This window comes from Artemia franciscana, chromosome 9 (assembly GCF_032884065.1).
Source record: "Artemia franciscana chromosome 9, ASM3288406v1, whole genome shotgun sequence".
Lineage (NCBI taxonomy): Eukaryota > Metazoa > Arthropoda > Branchiopoda > Anostraca > Artemiidae > Artemia > Artemia franciscana.
This window is the reverse complement of record NC_088871.1, coordinates 18,276,923-18,294,325: the sequence shown is the minus strand read 5'-3', so window position 1 is coordinate 18,294,325 and position 17,403 is coordinate 18,276,923. Positions and strand designations below refer to the sequence as shown.

The 17,403-nt window shown below is 35.4% G+C and overlaps 1 protein-coding gene across 3 annotated transcripts in view; it reads left to right on the top strand.

The window, feature by feature from the left end:
• LOC136031091 (E3 ubiquitin-protein ligase Arkadia-like) overlaps positions 1–17,403 on the top strand; it is a 48,436-nt gene that overhangs the window by 8,196 nt on the left and 22,837 nt on the right. For 2 of the 3 annotated variants that reach the window (XM_065710371.1, XM_065710372.1), the window contains exons 2-3: positions 5,492–5,685; positions 7,177–7,268. In XM_065710371.1, coding sequence (XP_065566443.1) covers positions 5,511–5,685; positions 7,177–7,268 — 267 coding nt within the window. In that variant the 5' untranslated portion in view covers positions 5,492–5,510. Of the gene's footprint in view, positions 1–1,399; positions 1,511–5,491; positions 5,686–7,176; positions 7,269–17,403 lie in introns of those variants that run through there. The other variant, XM_065710373.1, reaches the window with a different exon arrangement.

The following is a 17,403-nucleotide window of genomic DNA, read 5'->3' as shown; positions in this document are numbered from 1 at the left end:
ATCCATGAAAGTTTCATTTTTCTAACCTAAGCCCTTCCTGGGATAGCCAAAAGTCAATCAACTTGAATTTTACCAAATTCTCAATGAGCTACTTTTCACTATCTTGGAAAGTGGTCATGTTAGACAAATTAAACTTTTAGGGATACAACCTACCCTAAACTTTGGGTAAATTTATGACAGTTCATATAACTGACTTACCAATAAAGTGAACATACAACTCAATGCTTTTTTATGTTCTTTAAAAATATATAATTGCTTCTACCACAAATTCAAACTTGAGCACTTTTTGAGCTCTTAAGAATGACAAATTTTCAATTAAAGTATGTGTTATTGCTTGTCTTTGACAAAATAATACTGCTTTTTCTTGGTGCTTTTTTCTCAGTCATTTTTGACATTATAATACTACATTTCCTCAGTACTAAAATTATTTATAACAAGGTTAGGTTAGGTCAAAAAGTGCTTAAATTTGAATTTGCAGCTGAAGCAATTATTATGTTTGTAAAGAACATAAAAAATGGCATCAAGTGGTATGTTCACTTTATTGGTAAGTCAGTTATATGAACTGTCATAAACTTACCAAACTTTGCTAAGTCTCAGTTTATGGTAAATATGGAGCAGTTCATGTAATTGAGCTATAAATAAAGTGAACATACCTTTTGTTGTGGTAAATATATCACAGTTCATATTATTGACTTACCAATAAAGTGAACATACCACTTGATGCCTTTTCTTATGCTCTTTCTGAATATAATAATTGCTTCTATTGTAAATTCAAATTTTAGCAATTTTTGACCTAACCTAAACTAACCTTATTATAAATAATTTTGGCACTGAGAAAATGTAGTATTATTTTGTTGAAAAAAAAACAAGAAAACAGCACTGAGAAAATGTATTTTGTTGGAAAACAACCAATAACTCATACTTTAATTGAAAATTTGTCATTTTTAAGAGCTCAAAAAGGGCTTAAATTTGAATTTGCAATAGAAGAAATTATTATAATTTTAAAGAGCATTAAAAAAAGGCATCAAGTGGTATCCTAATATCCAACCTAGCCTAACCATTCTACATCTTCTTCCATTGGCTTTCAGATTTTTGATATTTAATTGAAAACGCAGTCAATAATATGAACAAAAATAAAGTTACCAAGACCTCTTTTTGGGAAAAACCACTTTTAATGGCATTCTGGAAAAATACAGATGGGTTTTTGAACCATCTCTATTTTACTGAAGCATGATAAAAAGTGAAGGTAGTAACAAGAGCCCAACCTTCTTGGTGAAACTTTCACCAATGATTTGTCAATGTAAATTAAAAATCTCTGTTTAGACCAGCAATTAAAAAAATGGTATTTAATATTTATGGTTTATAGAATAGATACCAAGCAATAAAAGTTACATTTTTAGAAACAGAAGAAAATACAGTTCTCTGTTAATATGTCAATAAAACTGAAACACTGAAAGGATATATGCATCAAAATAGGATAATTGGTATTTCCAGAAAGAGTTCCTTGTAGGTAAGTCAATAAACTAATATTTTTAAGTGTTTGATCTTAAATAATTTTAATAGTAACCATACTTTTGCAATATATTTGCATTTTTAATGTAAGAATTTTTTGCTATTAGTACTGCTGGTTTATCTAAATGCTTGCTAAGACTAAAAGAACATGGTTTATGCTGTATTGTGACTGATGTCTTGAATTTTGATCCAACTGACCCACTTAGTTCTTCTGGTGATTATTATTGTCCAAATATTATTTTTGGTCTGCTCAATGATGATTATATAGTTGCACTGAAGAATGAGAGTTTTACTTACACCCATAATTCTGGTAGAACATCTAACTTAGACCATGTTTGTGATTCCTATTTAATGTCAGGTCACTTTCCTTTGTCTTTTAGTGCTCTGATTGTGGCCCTTCTTCTAACTGGCTTCCAAAAAAGCAATCTGTATTTTATCTAATGGTTAGGACAGGGCATCTGTAGATCTTTTTCAGAATGTGTGCAATGATGAAAAAATTGTATACCATTTGATTTGTTGATGCAGAGCTCAAGAAAGAATATGTGTGACTCAAGTTTTTCTGAACATTAATTGTAGTGAAGTTACTTGTGCCCTAGCTCTTGCAGAAAAATCAGCAGTACTTATTAGGTGAATAAAAGTTGGAACTGAATTGACTGGTTGGTCAACTAGTTATAATTTGCAAAATGCTTGCTCTTTTGCTAAGTTTTGGCTTTCAGTTTGGATTGAAGTGGATAAACCACATGATTGGTGGCTGTGAAAACTGTTTATTTATACTAAGGGGCCAGTTTGCAAAGCAGCTTCCTCTGCATTGGAATTCAATTATTTTGTCTTTTATGGAAGAAGCTTGGTCTTGGCCAAATAAGTTGTGGTCCAGTCTTGTAAAAGATATGCCAAGTCAAATACCATCTTGTATACCACTTTCCTCATGGGTCGAGCATTATAAAAAATAATTTTCGGATCCAGATCCATGTCTGCTAAATAGTTACTTTCCTCATGGGTTGAGCATTATAAAAAATAATTTTCTGCTCCAGATCTATGTCTGCAAAATAGTTACTAAGTGAAACTCCAAGATTTTTTTTTTTTGCATGCTTCAATTCTGGAACAGATTATTATTGCAATTGATAAACTGGAGAAAAAAAAAGTCTAGAGGATTTGATGGGATTTTGGCACAGCATTTGTTGTTGTGTAGTGAACTGTTTATGGAACACTTAGTACTCCTTTACCAAATGATATTTAATCTGGGATTTGTCCCTGATTCTTTTTCAATTTGATGTTTGACTCCCATCCCTAAGAAGAATAAACCTACTTCTGAATGTTTGTCTTTTCACCTTATAAAATTTGCAATTTTATTTTTTAAAATTTTTTGAAAAATTGTTAATTGATGAGTTGAGAACTAAATGTACAGTTCAGGCCCACCAGTTTGATTTTCAGTCTTGCCTTGGGTGTGGTTGTACCCATTCTGCTTTGGTATCTGCTTTAGGTGATGCAGAAAAATACAGTGAAAGTATTGCTTTAGCTGCCCATGATGTAAGATAGACATTTGATTCACTTCTCCAAAAAGATATTATATTTGATTTGGTTTTGGTCAATGTTGGCCCCTGTATCCTAGCCCTGCTGGTAACATGTATGAAAATCTGAAAGGGGGACCTAGACTCCCTCTACTGTCTAAGGAGTGTACTGGTCTCTTGTATGATTCTGCTGTTTCTCTATTTGGAAATCCCCTTCTCCCAGTAAAGAAGAGGGTAAGCCAAGGTGCTATTTTGTCACCAACAGTATTTTGTAACAGTATTGTCAGGCCAAAATCAAAGTCACTTATGATTTATATTCTGCATGGTATTGATTTGTCCTTGATTGGTTTTGCAGATGATGTGCTGAACCTGATCTAGTCTCTGCATGGGCTGGAAGCTAATTTTATCAAGTTGTAACAAGAGTATGCCCATATTGGACTCTAGTTGGGTGCTGAGAAGCCTGAAGTGCTGCTTTTTATCTCAAATCAGATTGGAGCATGGTGGTTCTATTGTTTAGCTTGTGGATGATATTGTATATCTGGGCCTCCCTATTAGACAGTCAATGCTAGAGACCCAGTGGTTACTACTTTCTCATTTTCAGAAGTGATCTTCTTTTATGTATAGCTGTATAGTGGCAAATAAGCAGAAGTTTGATTGCTGTCTGTTGGCCCAGGTGTACAATGCTATGATTTTGCCTCATTATCTGTACCTTAGCCATTTTGGCACATTTTTACAGCTACAGATAAACTGAAATTATGCTCACTGTACTACAAGCTACCAACTCTGAAGAAGCAATTCTGTTGCAAATTGACCAATATAATTCATGTGTCAAGACCCACATGTGGGCCAATGTTTTATAGCAGTAGTTGGCATCTGTTTCTGATTTTTTCTCAGGTGAATTAGTATCTTGTGCTTTTTTGTTTTTCTATTTTGTGCTCCATCTGTTTTTCCATTGATGGGTAATAAATACATTCATTCATTCATATTGATGCATGTTTTAGCTATTTTTTGATGGTGTGAGGGTTTTACTTTTACATATTTTTGCTCATATGGATACTGGTTTTTTACCTTATCTTGAAAATATAAAACCAACAGGATAAACATTGCAGATGGAGAAATTGTTTTGAATTTTTTCATCCAACTTAATTATGAAAAATCAATGCTTGTGGGTTACATAACTTAAACAAAATGGATTTTGTAATTAAATAGTAATTTTGAAACCAATGTTTAAACCCTTTTCCTTTTTATACCCGAAAAGTATAGAAAGAAATTATCATTTTCAAGGGTCCAAAAAAAGACTTAAAATTGAATTTACAAGAAAAGCAATTATTATATTCAGAAAGAGCATAAAAAACAGCCTCAAATAGCATGTTCACTTTATTTATAGGTCAATTATATGAACTGATCTGTATTTACCCAATTTATGAGGTTTCAATGACCTACAAATACATTTGCTAAACTTAGAAAACAAGAGCTAAGAGCTCATGACAATACTTGTCACACTTGTGACAAGGTTGGAAGAGCCAAGAGCTCATATGGCATGAGCTCTAGCAAAATTCTAAGAATCAACAGATTCCTTTAAAAGGAAAATCAAAGGCTTAATGCCAGTTGGGATTTAAAATGAAAGCTCTGAGTCAAGACGTCCTTCTAAATATCAAAATTCATTAAGATCTGATCACCCACTCGCAAAGTTAAAAAAATACCTCAATTTTTCTAATTTTTCCTCTCCCTTCAGCCCCCCAGATGTTCGAAGCGGGGAAAACGACTTTATCAAGTCAATTTGTACAGCTCCCTGACACGCCTACCAATTTTCATCGTCCTAGCACGTCCAGAAGCACCAAACTCGACAAAGCACGTAAACCCACCACCTAACTCCCCCAAAGAGAGTGGATTCAGTCCTGTTACGTCAGTCACGTATATACGACATTTATAAGCATTTTCCAAGATTTCTGGTTTCCCCCTCCAGCTCCCCCCAATGTCAACAGATCTGATCATGATTTGAAATAAGAGTTCTGAGACACAAGTTCCTTCTAAGTATCAAATTTCATTAAGATCTGGTCAACTGTTCTTAAGTTAAAAATACCCACCACCTAACTCCCCCAAAGAGAGCAGATCCAGTCCTGTTACGTCAGTCACGCATCTACGACATTTATAAGCATTTCCAAGATTCCTGGTTTCCCCCTCCAGCTCCCCCCCCCCAATGTCAACACATTATAATTGCCTCCCCTCAGCGGGGAGGGATTGATTTTTTGGAAGTGGCTTTGAAAAGTTTTTCTTTTCAATTATCTCGTATATCGCATATTAAATAATATTTTGGCAAAATCTTTTGGAAGACTTTGTAGAGATGCAAAAACTTGTTACAGGATGAATTGCCAACCCCTCAAAAAAAATCATTATCTCCTACCATAAGTTGCATCTACAAAACTGCAAATCTATTTTCAAAATTAAAATCAGCTTCTTTGTCTTTTTAGACTTGATGTAATTACTGTAATGGAAGGGAGCTCTGGTGAGTATTCTATGTCTGCAAGTCAAGCTTCAGGAGACAGAAAGCGACAAAGTGAGGATGGTTTTGTACCTACTGGCAAGAAGATAAAAAGCAGAAAAGGCATGAACAAAGATTTACCTGGATCAAGCAGCATTGCTGAAAGGTTTCAAACTGAAACAGGTAGGCAACTCTTCCCTGAATTATATTAAGATACAGAGTATCCCATTAATCCATGCTAAGCAGTAGCAGGAGATAATAGGACGTCAACATGCATCAAGCTCACCTATATCCTTGCCCTCATTCATGACTAGTCTAGGAGGTATTTACCTTTAAGTGTATTTTATGGTGAATTCCAATCGAATCCACATATTTTGGCTTTTTCAGTAAGCATTTGGCTCTAGAATTCACACATAATTTTGAGAATACATGTTCCTAACAGGTTGATTGTAAAAAAAAAATCGTTTTTCTGTCATTTGGTGTATCTTGCCTTCTGAACCAAGAAAACTGTTATTGAAAAGTAATGGAAAACATTTTGTACGCTTTGACGTCAGAAGGACATAACTTCAAAACGCAATGAAATTTGCCATTGTTATTTAAAAAAAAAATCACATTTAACAGGTAATCATTGCTGTAATTTATTCTGGGTTATTTCATGATTTTGCTACATTAATGGTGGTCATGGGTGTTTATCATCTGGATTTTCATTAGAGTTTAAATTAAATCTTGATTAACTTTAGATCTAAAAAATAATTAAGTTTTGATAAAATAAAACTTTAATTTTATTTAGTTTAATAAAAATAAAAGTAAATTTTTGAATCTGGGAAAAAAAATAATTCTCTCATAGATATTTATTTTACGGGAATTTCAATCATGTAATTCTTATTAAGATCAGATTTACCAGTAGAAACTAGTAAGCACAAATAAGTTCTTAAAATATTATTTTCAGTAAGTATGCTGAATTTTGTCTGGAGATTATTCTAGACAGGTCTTTCCTCTATTGTTAAAAATTGTGTTTCTCAAATCATCAAGTCTAAATGTTTTAGATTAGGCTACATTCTTTTGTATTTTTTTGGTGAACTTTAAGACCAATAGTATTTGTTAGCACCATCGCCATTATTGTCTTAGTGATCCACTCAAGACATTAGCACGCAATTTATAGGATAAGTGACTTATTGGCTATAGAGATTTTTAGATTTGAAAAGACTACTGATCTGGTTTCGAAACTATGACTTTTGGTCATATTTATAAGCTTTTACGTTTAGAAAAGGGCTGTATTGCAAAGGCTGTTAATTCTTGTGTATTAACCTAATTGAACTGTGTAAATCCCGTACTGATTGTGCCTCATATTGCTCATAGGCATAATAAAGTATTGGCAATATTTTGTTTTAAAAATACTATTTTTACATTGCTTAATGTATGGCTACCTTTTTCACATTCTAGAGAGTCCTAGATCAAACAGATTGTAAACGGAAATTGACGTTATTACCTGATTGACGTTATAACAAACATTATTACCATTAGAACATCTGTATAATTTTCTAAAAAATGGGACTAAATACCCCTAAGCTACAATCTGAAAAGGAATTTCATATTATTACTAAGAAGAAATGTCACGGATGCTTGCACCTTGTGCTTTTTTAAGGTTAGTTATAATTGAAGTGCATGTTTTAGGATTTGGAGCGTCAGTTGACATCTCGATAAGTCTACCCTCATCCAGTCATATGGAATCTGCCGAAGGAAGTCCAGAAATTACGGTCATTAAGGTGCTAATATTTTTATTTTTGGATTTTATACCTTTCTTTTCTTCTGCTAATTTTTGGACTTAGTGTCCGGAAATTAGGACATTAATTCCTGATGCGGTCCCCTCCACTTGGAGGGAACCGTAAAAAGTTGTTTAACCTATACAATAGACCCATCCCAGTGGCTTATTTAGAGTGGGGTTCAGGGGGCCCGCTCCTCTCCCCCTGAAATGCCCAAAGAATTTTTAGGAAGGATTTTTCTAAATGTCTTGCTCTCAGCAGTCTCCTTGATTTTTGTTGTATATTTTGATAATATATTGGAAGTGCTTCACAGCAATAAAATTATCCCCTGAACAGATCTTATATATATCTGTCTAGGTCTAGATCCTACACTTTTAAGATATCTCTTATATCCTAAGAGATATAAGATATAATAAGAGGGGATGGGGAATAGCAGTAGTGGCGTATTTGGAGAGGGGCCATGGGGCTTGGACGCCGAAAATTCCCATAGAAACTATTTTTAAGAGTTTAATGTCTTGTCCTCAGCAGTCCCCTGGATTTTCTGTTCGATGATTCGATAATGTATTGGAAGTGATGCACTTCAATGAAATTTCTCTTTTTACAGATCTTTTATATATCTGTGTAGGTCTAGATCCTACGTCTTTATGATATCTCCCACGATCTTAGCCAAGAATTGTCATTCTCTCGGTAACTCCATTCCTTTGCTCGAGTCTCTGACAAGTCTTATTTCATATTTATTGTGGTTACGTTTGATCAGGTTGAAAGCTGCGTAAGCTTTTTTGCTATTATTTGATTTGATGTGATTCAGTGATATTTAAAAAGAAAGTACATTATATATCAACAGGCGTCTTAATGGCGAAACGAAACTGTCTAAAATCCCTTTATCTTTTTTTTATATCAAGAAAATATCGTGTAGATGATGAAGATGGTGTTCTGACCCCCTACTGTTCCAGTTTTTGAGACATGAAAATAAGTTTCTTGACTAATCACAGTCTTGGCAAAAACATTCCAGTCAAATGGGTTATTAATGAATGACCTTTTTCATTTTTTTCCACACTATTTTCATTTTTCCCACTATTTTCATTTTTCAAACCATTTTCATTTTTTGACGTTTATAAATGCCCGAGTGGCCTTGATTGTATTGACATTAATAGTCCAGATGAGTTTTCTATTGGGTGTAGATCTACAACTTTTATCAACATTGTTGGCCAGCATGAAAACCACAGCAACGGTTTAAATGTCTTATTTCACTTCAAATTTTAATAGAATAGTTTACTTTTAAATCCTAAAAGTATTATTACACTAACTTTCTTTGATACCTCAGAAGCAAGAAAATCTTATAACTTTTTGTAGTTATAAAGTGGCCGCCGTAAGTCGGTAAATCTACTGGAGAAGCTATGCTGCACAGTGGAATAGTTTTGTTGACAGTTTATTTCCTCAGTAGTTTTAGGAAATGAATATATTTATCGTTTAACTGGTCATTTTCCCTCAAATTCAAAAGACATAAAAAAGGTTTTTTTATTTGTTGGGAAAGATGGGGTGAAATGAAGTTCGCACGATTGTTGATTGTTTAACCAACACTATGTTCCATAAAATCTGTTGAATAAGAGAAAAGGATTGTTGATGAACTAAGGTATGCAAGAATGGATTGTTGGACAACCATAGTTGCGTTTTTTGTCCCCATCTTCTGTTACCTGTTTTTTCAACCAAGCCCTTTCTCCTCAGGCCTGCGAAGAAAGGAGAACGGCCACTCTGATGTCACTTCTCCTGTCTCTTCTTGGATTTAGCATAAAAATCAAACAAAAATGAAACATGGCTGATAACTATGCAGTCGTGAAGGTTACAAGAATTGAAAACCCATTTTGGAATTCAAGGTTATTAAACACAGTTAAATTTGAATAAAACGTAAGATTTTGGATTAGGTCACTTTTTGGTCATGGTTCTAAGGAAAAAGACGTCAGTACTCCTGTGTTAAAAAAAATAATAATCAAAAAAATAGTTAAAAAAAATAGTCAAATTAGCAGAAAGGGAAGATGGCTTTGAAGGAAGGTCTGTGACCAGTTCGAACAAAAAAAAAATGCCAATAATGTTGATTGACAGAGCCGCACAGAAAACATATTCATCGTTTTATTGAAAAATCTTCTATTTTGTTCCTCAGTCTCTTATAAAATTTTAAACATTTAGTTCAAAAATGTGTGGATTCGATTCTGCTTTCAACCTCCGTTTCTCTGCAGATGAAAAATTTTGATATTCTTACTTACTGTGAACACATCAGTCTATGCAAATCTGTATGAAAAGAGCTGGTTGAAGCGAATTTTCCTTCTTTTTAAGGAAAAGCTGTCCAGATAGGTGAAAGTGTTGGGACACCCACCTTAATACTAAGACTCGATTTCGGTGATTCTCTGCTTCAATCACTTCTCTTTTTATGGCACTTGGTATCAACCAAGTGACATATCGGTCTGTCGGTCTGTCTGTCCCGGTTTTGCTACTTTAGGCACTTCCAGGTAAGCTAGGACGATGAAATTTGGTAGGCGTATCAGGGACCGGACCGGATCAAGTTAGAAATAGGTTTTTTCCTGATTTGACCATCTAGGGAGGAGTGGGGGGCCGATTAATTCGGAAACACAGAAAAAAAACGATGTATTTTTAACTTACGAACGGGTGATGGGATCTTAATGAAATTTGATGTTTAGAAGGATATTGTGTCTCAAAGCTCTTATTTTAAGTTCTGAACAGATCCGGTGACATTGGGAGAGTTGGAAGGGGGAACCTAAAATCTTGGAAAACGCTTAGAGTGGAGGGATCGGGATGAAACTTGGTGGGAAAAATAAGCACAAGTCCTAGATACGTGATTGACATAACCGGAACGAATTTGCTCTGTTTGGAGGAGTTAGGGGGGGGGGTAATTCTGAAAAATTAGAAAAAATGATGGATTTTTAACTTAAGAAGGAGTGATCGGATCTTAATGAAATTTGAAGTTTGGAAGGATATCGTGTCTTGGAAAACGCTTAGAGTGGAGGGATCAGGATGAAACTTGGTGGGAAAAATACGCACAAGTCCTAGATACGTGATTTACATAACTAGAACGGATCCGCTCTCTTCGGGGGAACTGGGGGAGGGGGGTGATTCTGAAAAATTAAAAAAATGAGGTATTTTTAACTTACGAAGGAGTGATCGGATCTTAATGACGTTTGGAAGCATATCGTGTCTCAGAGCTCTTATTTGAAATCCCGACCGGATCCGGTGGCAACGGGGGGAGTTGGTGGGGGGATCCTAAAATCTTGGAAAACGCTTTGAGTAGAGGAATCAGGATGAAAGTTGGTTGTAAAAATAATATTAAGTCTTAGATACGTGACTGACATAACTGGAACGGATCCGCTCTCTTCGGGGGAGTTAGGAGGAGGAGGGTTAATTCTGAAAAATTAAAAAATTTGGTATTTTTAACTTACGAAGGAGTGATCGGATCTTAATGAAATTTGATATTTGGAAGGATATCGTGTCTTGGAGCTCTTGTTTTAAATTCCGAGTGGATCTGGTAACATTGGGGGGAGTTGGGAGGACCTAAAATCTTGGAAAACAGTTAGAGTGGAGGGATCGGAATGAAACCTGATGGAAAAATAATTATAAGTCCTAGATACGTGATTGACATAACCGGAACGGATCCGCTCTCTTTGGGGGAGTTGGGGGGAAGAGGGTTAATTCTGAAAAATTAGAAAAATGAGGTATTTTTAACTTAGGAAGGAGTGATCGGATCTTAATGAAACTTGATGTTTGGAGGGATATCATGTCTTAGAGCTCTTATTATAAATCCCAACCGGATCCTGTGAAGGGGAAGTTGGGGGGGGGAACCTAAAATCTTGGAAAACGCTTAGAGTGGAGGGATCGGGATAAAACTTGGTAGGAAAAATAAGCACAAGTCCTAGATACGGAAGTGACATACCTGGAACGGATCTGCTCTCTTTGGGGGAGTTGGGGGGAGGGTTAATTCCAAAAATTGAAAAAATGAGCTATTTTTAACCTACGAAAGAGTGATTGTATCTTAATGAAATTTCATATTTAGAAAAACCTCGAAACTCAGATCTCTTATTTTAAATCCGGCCGGATCCAGTGTCATTAGCGGGGATCTTGGAAAACGCTTAAAGCGGAAAGATCAGGATGAAACTTGGTGGAAAGAATAAGCACAAGTCCAAGATAGATGACTGACATAACCGGACCGGATCTGCTCTCTTTGGTGGAGTTGGGGGGGGGATGAATTGGGAAAAATTAGAAAAAATGAGGTATTTGTAACTTACGAACGTTTGATCAGATCTGAATGAAATTTGATATGTAGAAGGATCTTGTGCTTTAGAGCTCTTATTTTAAATTCCGACCACATCAGGTGACATTGATGGGAGTTGGGGGGGGGGGAACTGGAATTCTTGGGAAGCGTGAAAAACGAGGTATCTTACGAATGGGTAATCGGATCTTGGTTAATTATGATATTTAGAAGGACCCCGTGACTCAGAGCTCTTATTTTAAATCCCGACCGGCATTAAGCCTCTGATTTTCCTTTTAAAGCAATCTATTGATTCTTAGAATTTTGCTAGAGTTCATATCATATGAGTTCTTGGCTCTTCCGACCTCGTCACAAGTGCCATATTAGCTCTTAGTTCTTGTTTTGTAAAGGCGTGGTTTTTCCCCATGCCTCAAGCAGCTATTTGGTGAATTCGATACGAAATTTGTATCTTGCGACTAGCCTCCTTGCTGAGCTAGCTGCCTGGCAAGCCAAATGGAGGTCTATTGGCAAATCTCGTCTCCCCGATAAAGTGTCTGAAACTCTTAGGGTGTGTGACAACTGTTTTTATCTACCTGTTCATTCACTCTTAATTGTATCTTCCCTGTTACCACGACATTTGCAGAGCGTTCATTTGGGACGATCGATAATCAGACCTCGAAAATCAACCAGGAGGGGGCAGGTTAAATGGTCTTACACATATATCTATCAATTGCAGTGTCAAAGAGGATTAGATATTAATGATGTTTTAAGCGTCGTCTGAAGGAAATCAAGACGGTTCAAGATATAAGAAGCACTGTTTTGTATCTGATTAAAGGATTGGCGAGATTAGAGTTGTTCAGTTTAGTCAGTTTAACTTATTATTTTATCTTGTTTAGCAGAATAGTAATAAATAAGCTCAAAAAGGAGACTCTGGCAGCAATATACTTCCTTGCTGAAAAGTTTCTGGACTTACTGTAGCTTTTAGCTGATGCCCCCTCTCCCCAACGGAAATCCTAAATAAGCCACTGACCCCTCCCGAATAACATCTGGGACCTACGTGGATTTTAAGGGTGTCCTCCTGCTGTCGACCTTTCCGTTTTCATGAATAGGACTCGAGTGTTCTCATAAGAGAAAGTATTTTAAGTGGTTGTCCTTTTTACATGCTACGAAATATTATGCTTTTTTCGTTTGTGTATTGACTATTATTTACTATTAGTAAATAATATTTATATTAGAAAATTAATTTATAGACTTTAAAATAGTATTGAAGTTTGAAAAGTGATGTTTCTGTTGTCATACCCCGTTGTAAATACGAAGACTCTAACTCAAGTGAAACGGGTTTATTATTAGTTACTAGTTTTCATTCTTATCGACAAAGGATATTCTGCCTTTGTTAAGTTTTACAATCTTTGACGTAGGTTAACTAAAATCGGAAACGGTTATTCCTTGAACTCGGACTTATTCTATTTCTAGCAAACTCCTGACGACAATTATTTTATTCAGAGTCTTGTTTTGTATTCAGTTATAATCTGTATTTTAAGGATTATCTATAAAGAAAGTAAACAGTGATGCTAATCGGGGATGGGGGCATTTCCCTCACACTTTTTGCTCCCCCCAATACCCCCTAGATTTTGAAAAATATATTTGTTTGTATTTTCAGAGTTGTGGAGCTTATATAGTGGGTGTTGAAGGATCCGATGAGTGGGAAGAGCCACTTGTGGCTATATTTGTAAGGGTTGAGGGTGCGATTCCGTTTTTTACGACGACTGTAACCCAGAATTTGTGATTGATTGGGCCAAAGGACTCAGGGGGAGGGGCTATAGAAAAAGCCGTTGAAGTTTCATATAGACACTCACTTTTCAGTTGTTAAATGCTTTAGAAAAAACCTAAAAAGTGTTATCGTTGTCCCCCCCCCCCGCTTTTTCCAGACGTTGGAAATGCCTTTACCTGAATGAAAATAGTGAATAAAAGCCTGCTTTTTCCCCAAGGCATTTGAAATATACGGTGTAATACTTGTTAATAAAATATTAACAGTAACAAATGATTAAATGAACATATTATCAAAACACTTTGACTTATATCTTCCCGCGCCTAGAGGCACAAAGGGCAGCAACAGAAGACCTCCAATTCAGCCGACTTGTTGCAAGGGAATCGGAGCTTATTCGGAATAGTTGTAAGATTTTTTGCCTCCTTCTCAAGGGACCAACCTAGACTGTTGCACTGTCTTCTCTTCCTTCAAAACCGTGTAAGGTCCAACACCCTATATCGTGTGGGAGGCTTTCTTCATTCATACAAATCATGTGCCTCCACGATCTCCTTAGTCTGATCACGTGGTCATCAGTTCCTGTTCAGTATTTATCCCTTTCTGGGTATCTGTCACTATCGGTCCAGTGTTTCTGCACCGCGAAGATTCTACGTAGGTAATTTTTTTCTGAGCTGAGTAATTGTTTCTCTACATTCATCGAAAGGCTCCATGTCTCACATCCATAAATATGTACAGTGAGTACATTACTCCAAACAATCATGAATTTCAGCTTCTGGGAGCAATTTTTGGATCGCTATGCGCAACACGACGTCTCTGTCACAGTTCTCGTCTTTGGCAACGGTATTAAAAAGACATTTGAATTTTTGCCACCTTTTCAATATCAGTACCCTCGTATTGAGTCCCTTCACCCAGGTTTGTTATAACTCCGTTTGACCCACCGTTAGTTTTATCTACATTTATGTGTTGGTCATTAGGGGTAACTTTCGCCATTAGTTCATTCAAGCTATGCTAAGTGTCATCATGGTAGTGGGCAGCAACAATGATGTCTTCAGCGGACTCATAATTAAGTAGTTGATGCTCGGGACTTAATTGAATGTATCCTCTAACGTGGAAGGCTTGAATGACAGTCAATAAGTATTGTTAAGAATATCAGGTAGTAAGTATCCTTGACGAACTCGAATTCAGCTTGGAACAAGTGTAATAGACCACTCTCCGTCTGGACTGCATATACTTGGGCATCATACAGCACTGTAATTATTTTCACAATTTTCTGAAAGATTTCATAAGCTAGGAAAATTTTCCACATAGCTAATGTTTTCAATATATCTATAAGCAGTAAAATAATCTGTATTTTCCATTCATTCGATTTTTTCAATAGTACATGTAAGCTGGAGTACCAAATCGCTGCAGTAACGATTTGGGCGAAAGCCATATTGTTCATTCCTTAATATATAGCGGTAATTGAGTCAGGATTTGGCTAAGTAAAATTTGAGACGAGACCTTGCTTCCAGCTGATTGGTGTGTGATGCCTCTCCTGCTATCACAGACTGTCTTTCTTCCTTTCTTAAACAGTTTCACAATAATGCATTTATTTCATTTTAAAGGGACAGCCTTTTTCTCTCATCCTTTACTAAGTGATTTGAATTTTGGGCCAGCAAGTGCTCTTATTCCACATTTCAGTAGCACGGAAGCATCTTAACCAGCTAAATTTCAAGTGATTTCATTGCTGCGTCAACTTCCTTAAAAAGGATTAGGCTCGAATAGATGTCCACGTTCAACAGAGGTACTTCAGGAGTAACCAGTGGCTCTTGAGGCATCGCCTGGTTCAGAAATTTTGAGAACTATTTTCTCCAACGATTTTGAAGAACTCCCTGCTAAGGAAGTAGCTGCCCCCTACTGTCTTCTACGAATGGACTGGTTTAATCACCAGAGAGTAAACGGTTTTACTGTTGGTCTTATAAGCTGCTTTTTCTGCCTCGGCTGCGATATTGTCAGCATATGCACTCTTATAATTCCTTGCAGACGTTTTCACTCGTTTGTAAGCACTTTTAAATAGTTTTTTTTTAACTATCGCTGTATTACCTATTAGCAGACTGATTAGATGAATGGCTAGGTGAGTATTTTTCTACAAGGATTTTCAGATCTGTTCATTCATAGAGCAACTGCCAAGTTGCATCACTGCCCATTTCTTCATCAGTTTCTTATAGCTAATGACTTCTGTTTCTATATAAACATGATTAAATTTCTATAATGTCTAGCTTGTAATACCTTTCAATTTTCAACTATCTTCATAATTACCCTGATCAATTTTCCGATCCGCCAAATAGTAGATCTTTAACTCTCCTTTCAATTTTTGAGGTACTCTTCAATATATTTGACAACACATACAGTTAATACTTATAAATACTTTAGTGTCAAGAACTCATCACATGAAAAATACATCCGTTTGTACAACCACATATTAGGCATAGATTTTTTTTTTTTTTTTTTTTTTTTTTTTTTTTTTATCGATCTTTATTGTAAAGGTGATTGTTTTTCGTTTCTTTTTTTTCTGACAGACTTTGAATCTGTTTCAGGAAAATTAGTATTCTAGGATTGAATTAGCCTGAAGATAATTTAAATGGTCCTTTACTGGAATTGGGGTCGATTTATAGAAAATAATAGAAACTATTTGACTTTTATGAGTTTATTTTTCTTCTTTTTTGCTACCAGATTTTATTCTTTATTTATGACTTTTTTTTTGTCCTCGAGTATGTATATTCAATATAAAAACTCAGTTGCTTTATAACTGTTGCTTACTTTGAGTTGGTTTCAGTTAAAATCAGCGGTGTCAATAAAAAAAGGGGGAGCAGTTGTATCCCCCTAAATTCTTAAAAATACCTTTTTATATCTTAAGAGAAATAATAGAAAAAAACAACCTTGCTTTCCCATCTACATTACCATCAATTAACGCCCCTCGTTAAGATTTCTTCCGAAAGTGGTGAAGGACAGGTAATATATTTTTAATATGTCTTGCAATTTGAAAATATTTCGTATTAAGTTTTGGCTTTGGTAACTCCGTTTCTTAACCTTAATTATTCTTGGCAATGCTGGCCACATTGTTATGCCCTAAAACAATGGTTGGGTCTGACACTTCTTTCTTAAGCCTGCTAGTTTGCTCTGAAGAGTCTTTTAGTGGGTTTTTATGCATTGGCAACTTTTGCAGAGGTGTATTCTCTACATTTATTTGAAAAGTGTGTTCCATTTCCCTAGCTTTACAAATTTTATTGATTATGCTATTAAAATTTATTCTGGAACTTTTTCTTGTTATTTTCTTTCTTCTTTTCTTGTTATTTCTTGATTTTTTCTCGTTATTATTTCTTTCTTGTTATTATAATGATAAGCAAGATATTCTAGCTAACAGTTACTTAAATAAAAAAGGCCATTGATTTTTGGCTCAACTGGGTTAAAGTAATGAAATACCTGAGAGCCTAATTAGAATAAGGTCGAAAGAGATAGTCTCTGTGAGAGGCACAGCTGACATAATTTTTATCAGGGTTGTATAAAAACGATTATTTTCACTTATTGATGATGGTCTATCATACTTGATGGTCTATCATACTTTGGCAGAACTAAGGCAGACAGTCAAACAGTAAGGATAACTCAAATAGTCTAAAGGGGTGTCGCATAACTGGTTGGTAGAAACGTTGGCATTGAACCGTCCGGTTAGTTGGCCGTCTGAGGATGGACAGTTTTTGAAATGTACTATTTTGGACCTTTTAAGATTCTGTTCTATCCTAGGTGCAATTGGAGAATGTTTTTCTTTGGTCTGATTCTTTTTTACCAGTTAACATCTCACTTCTTTTTAACTGTTTCCACTCTTCTACATTTTCGTACTTTTATTGTTCCTGTCCTTAAACAGCTTTCTTAAGTTTAAGTTTTCTTTCCATTAAAAAAGGTTCATAATTCTTTCATGTTATTTGTTTTTTTTTCTATTGTTGGTGAAAATCTCTCATTAGTTTGATTTTCTATATGCAGTTCGTCATGTGTCTCTGAGATCTGTATTAACCATTCTATCTAAATTTGAGTGAAAATTAAAAGAAAATATATACCGTTTTATCTTTTTTCCTTTTTTTACA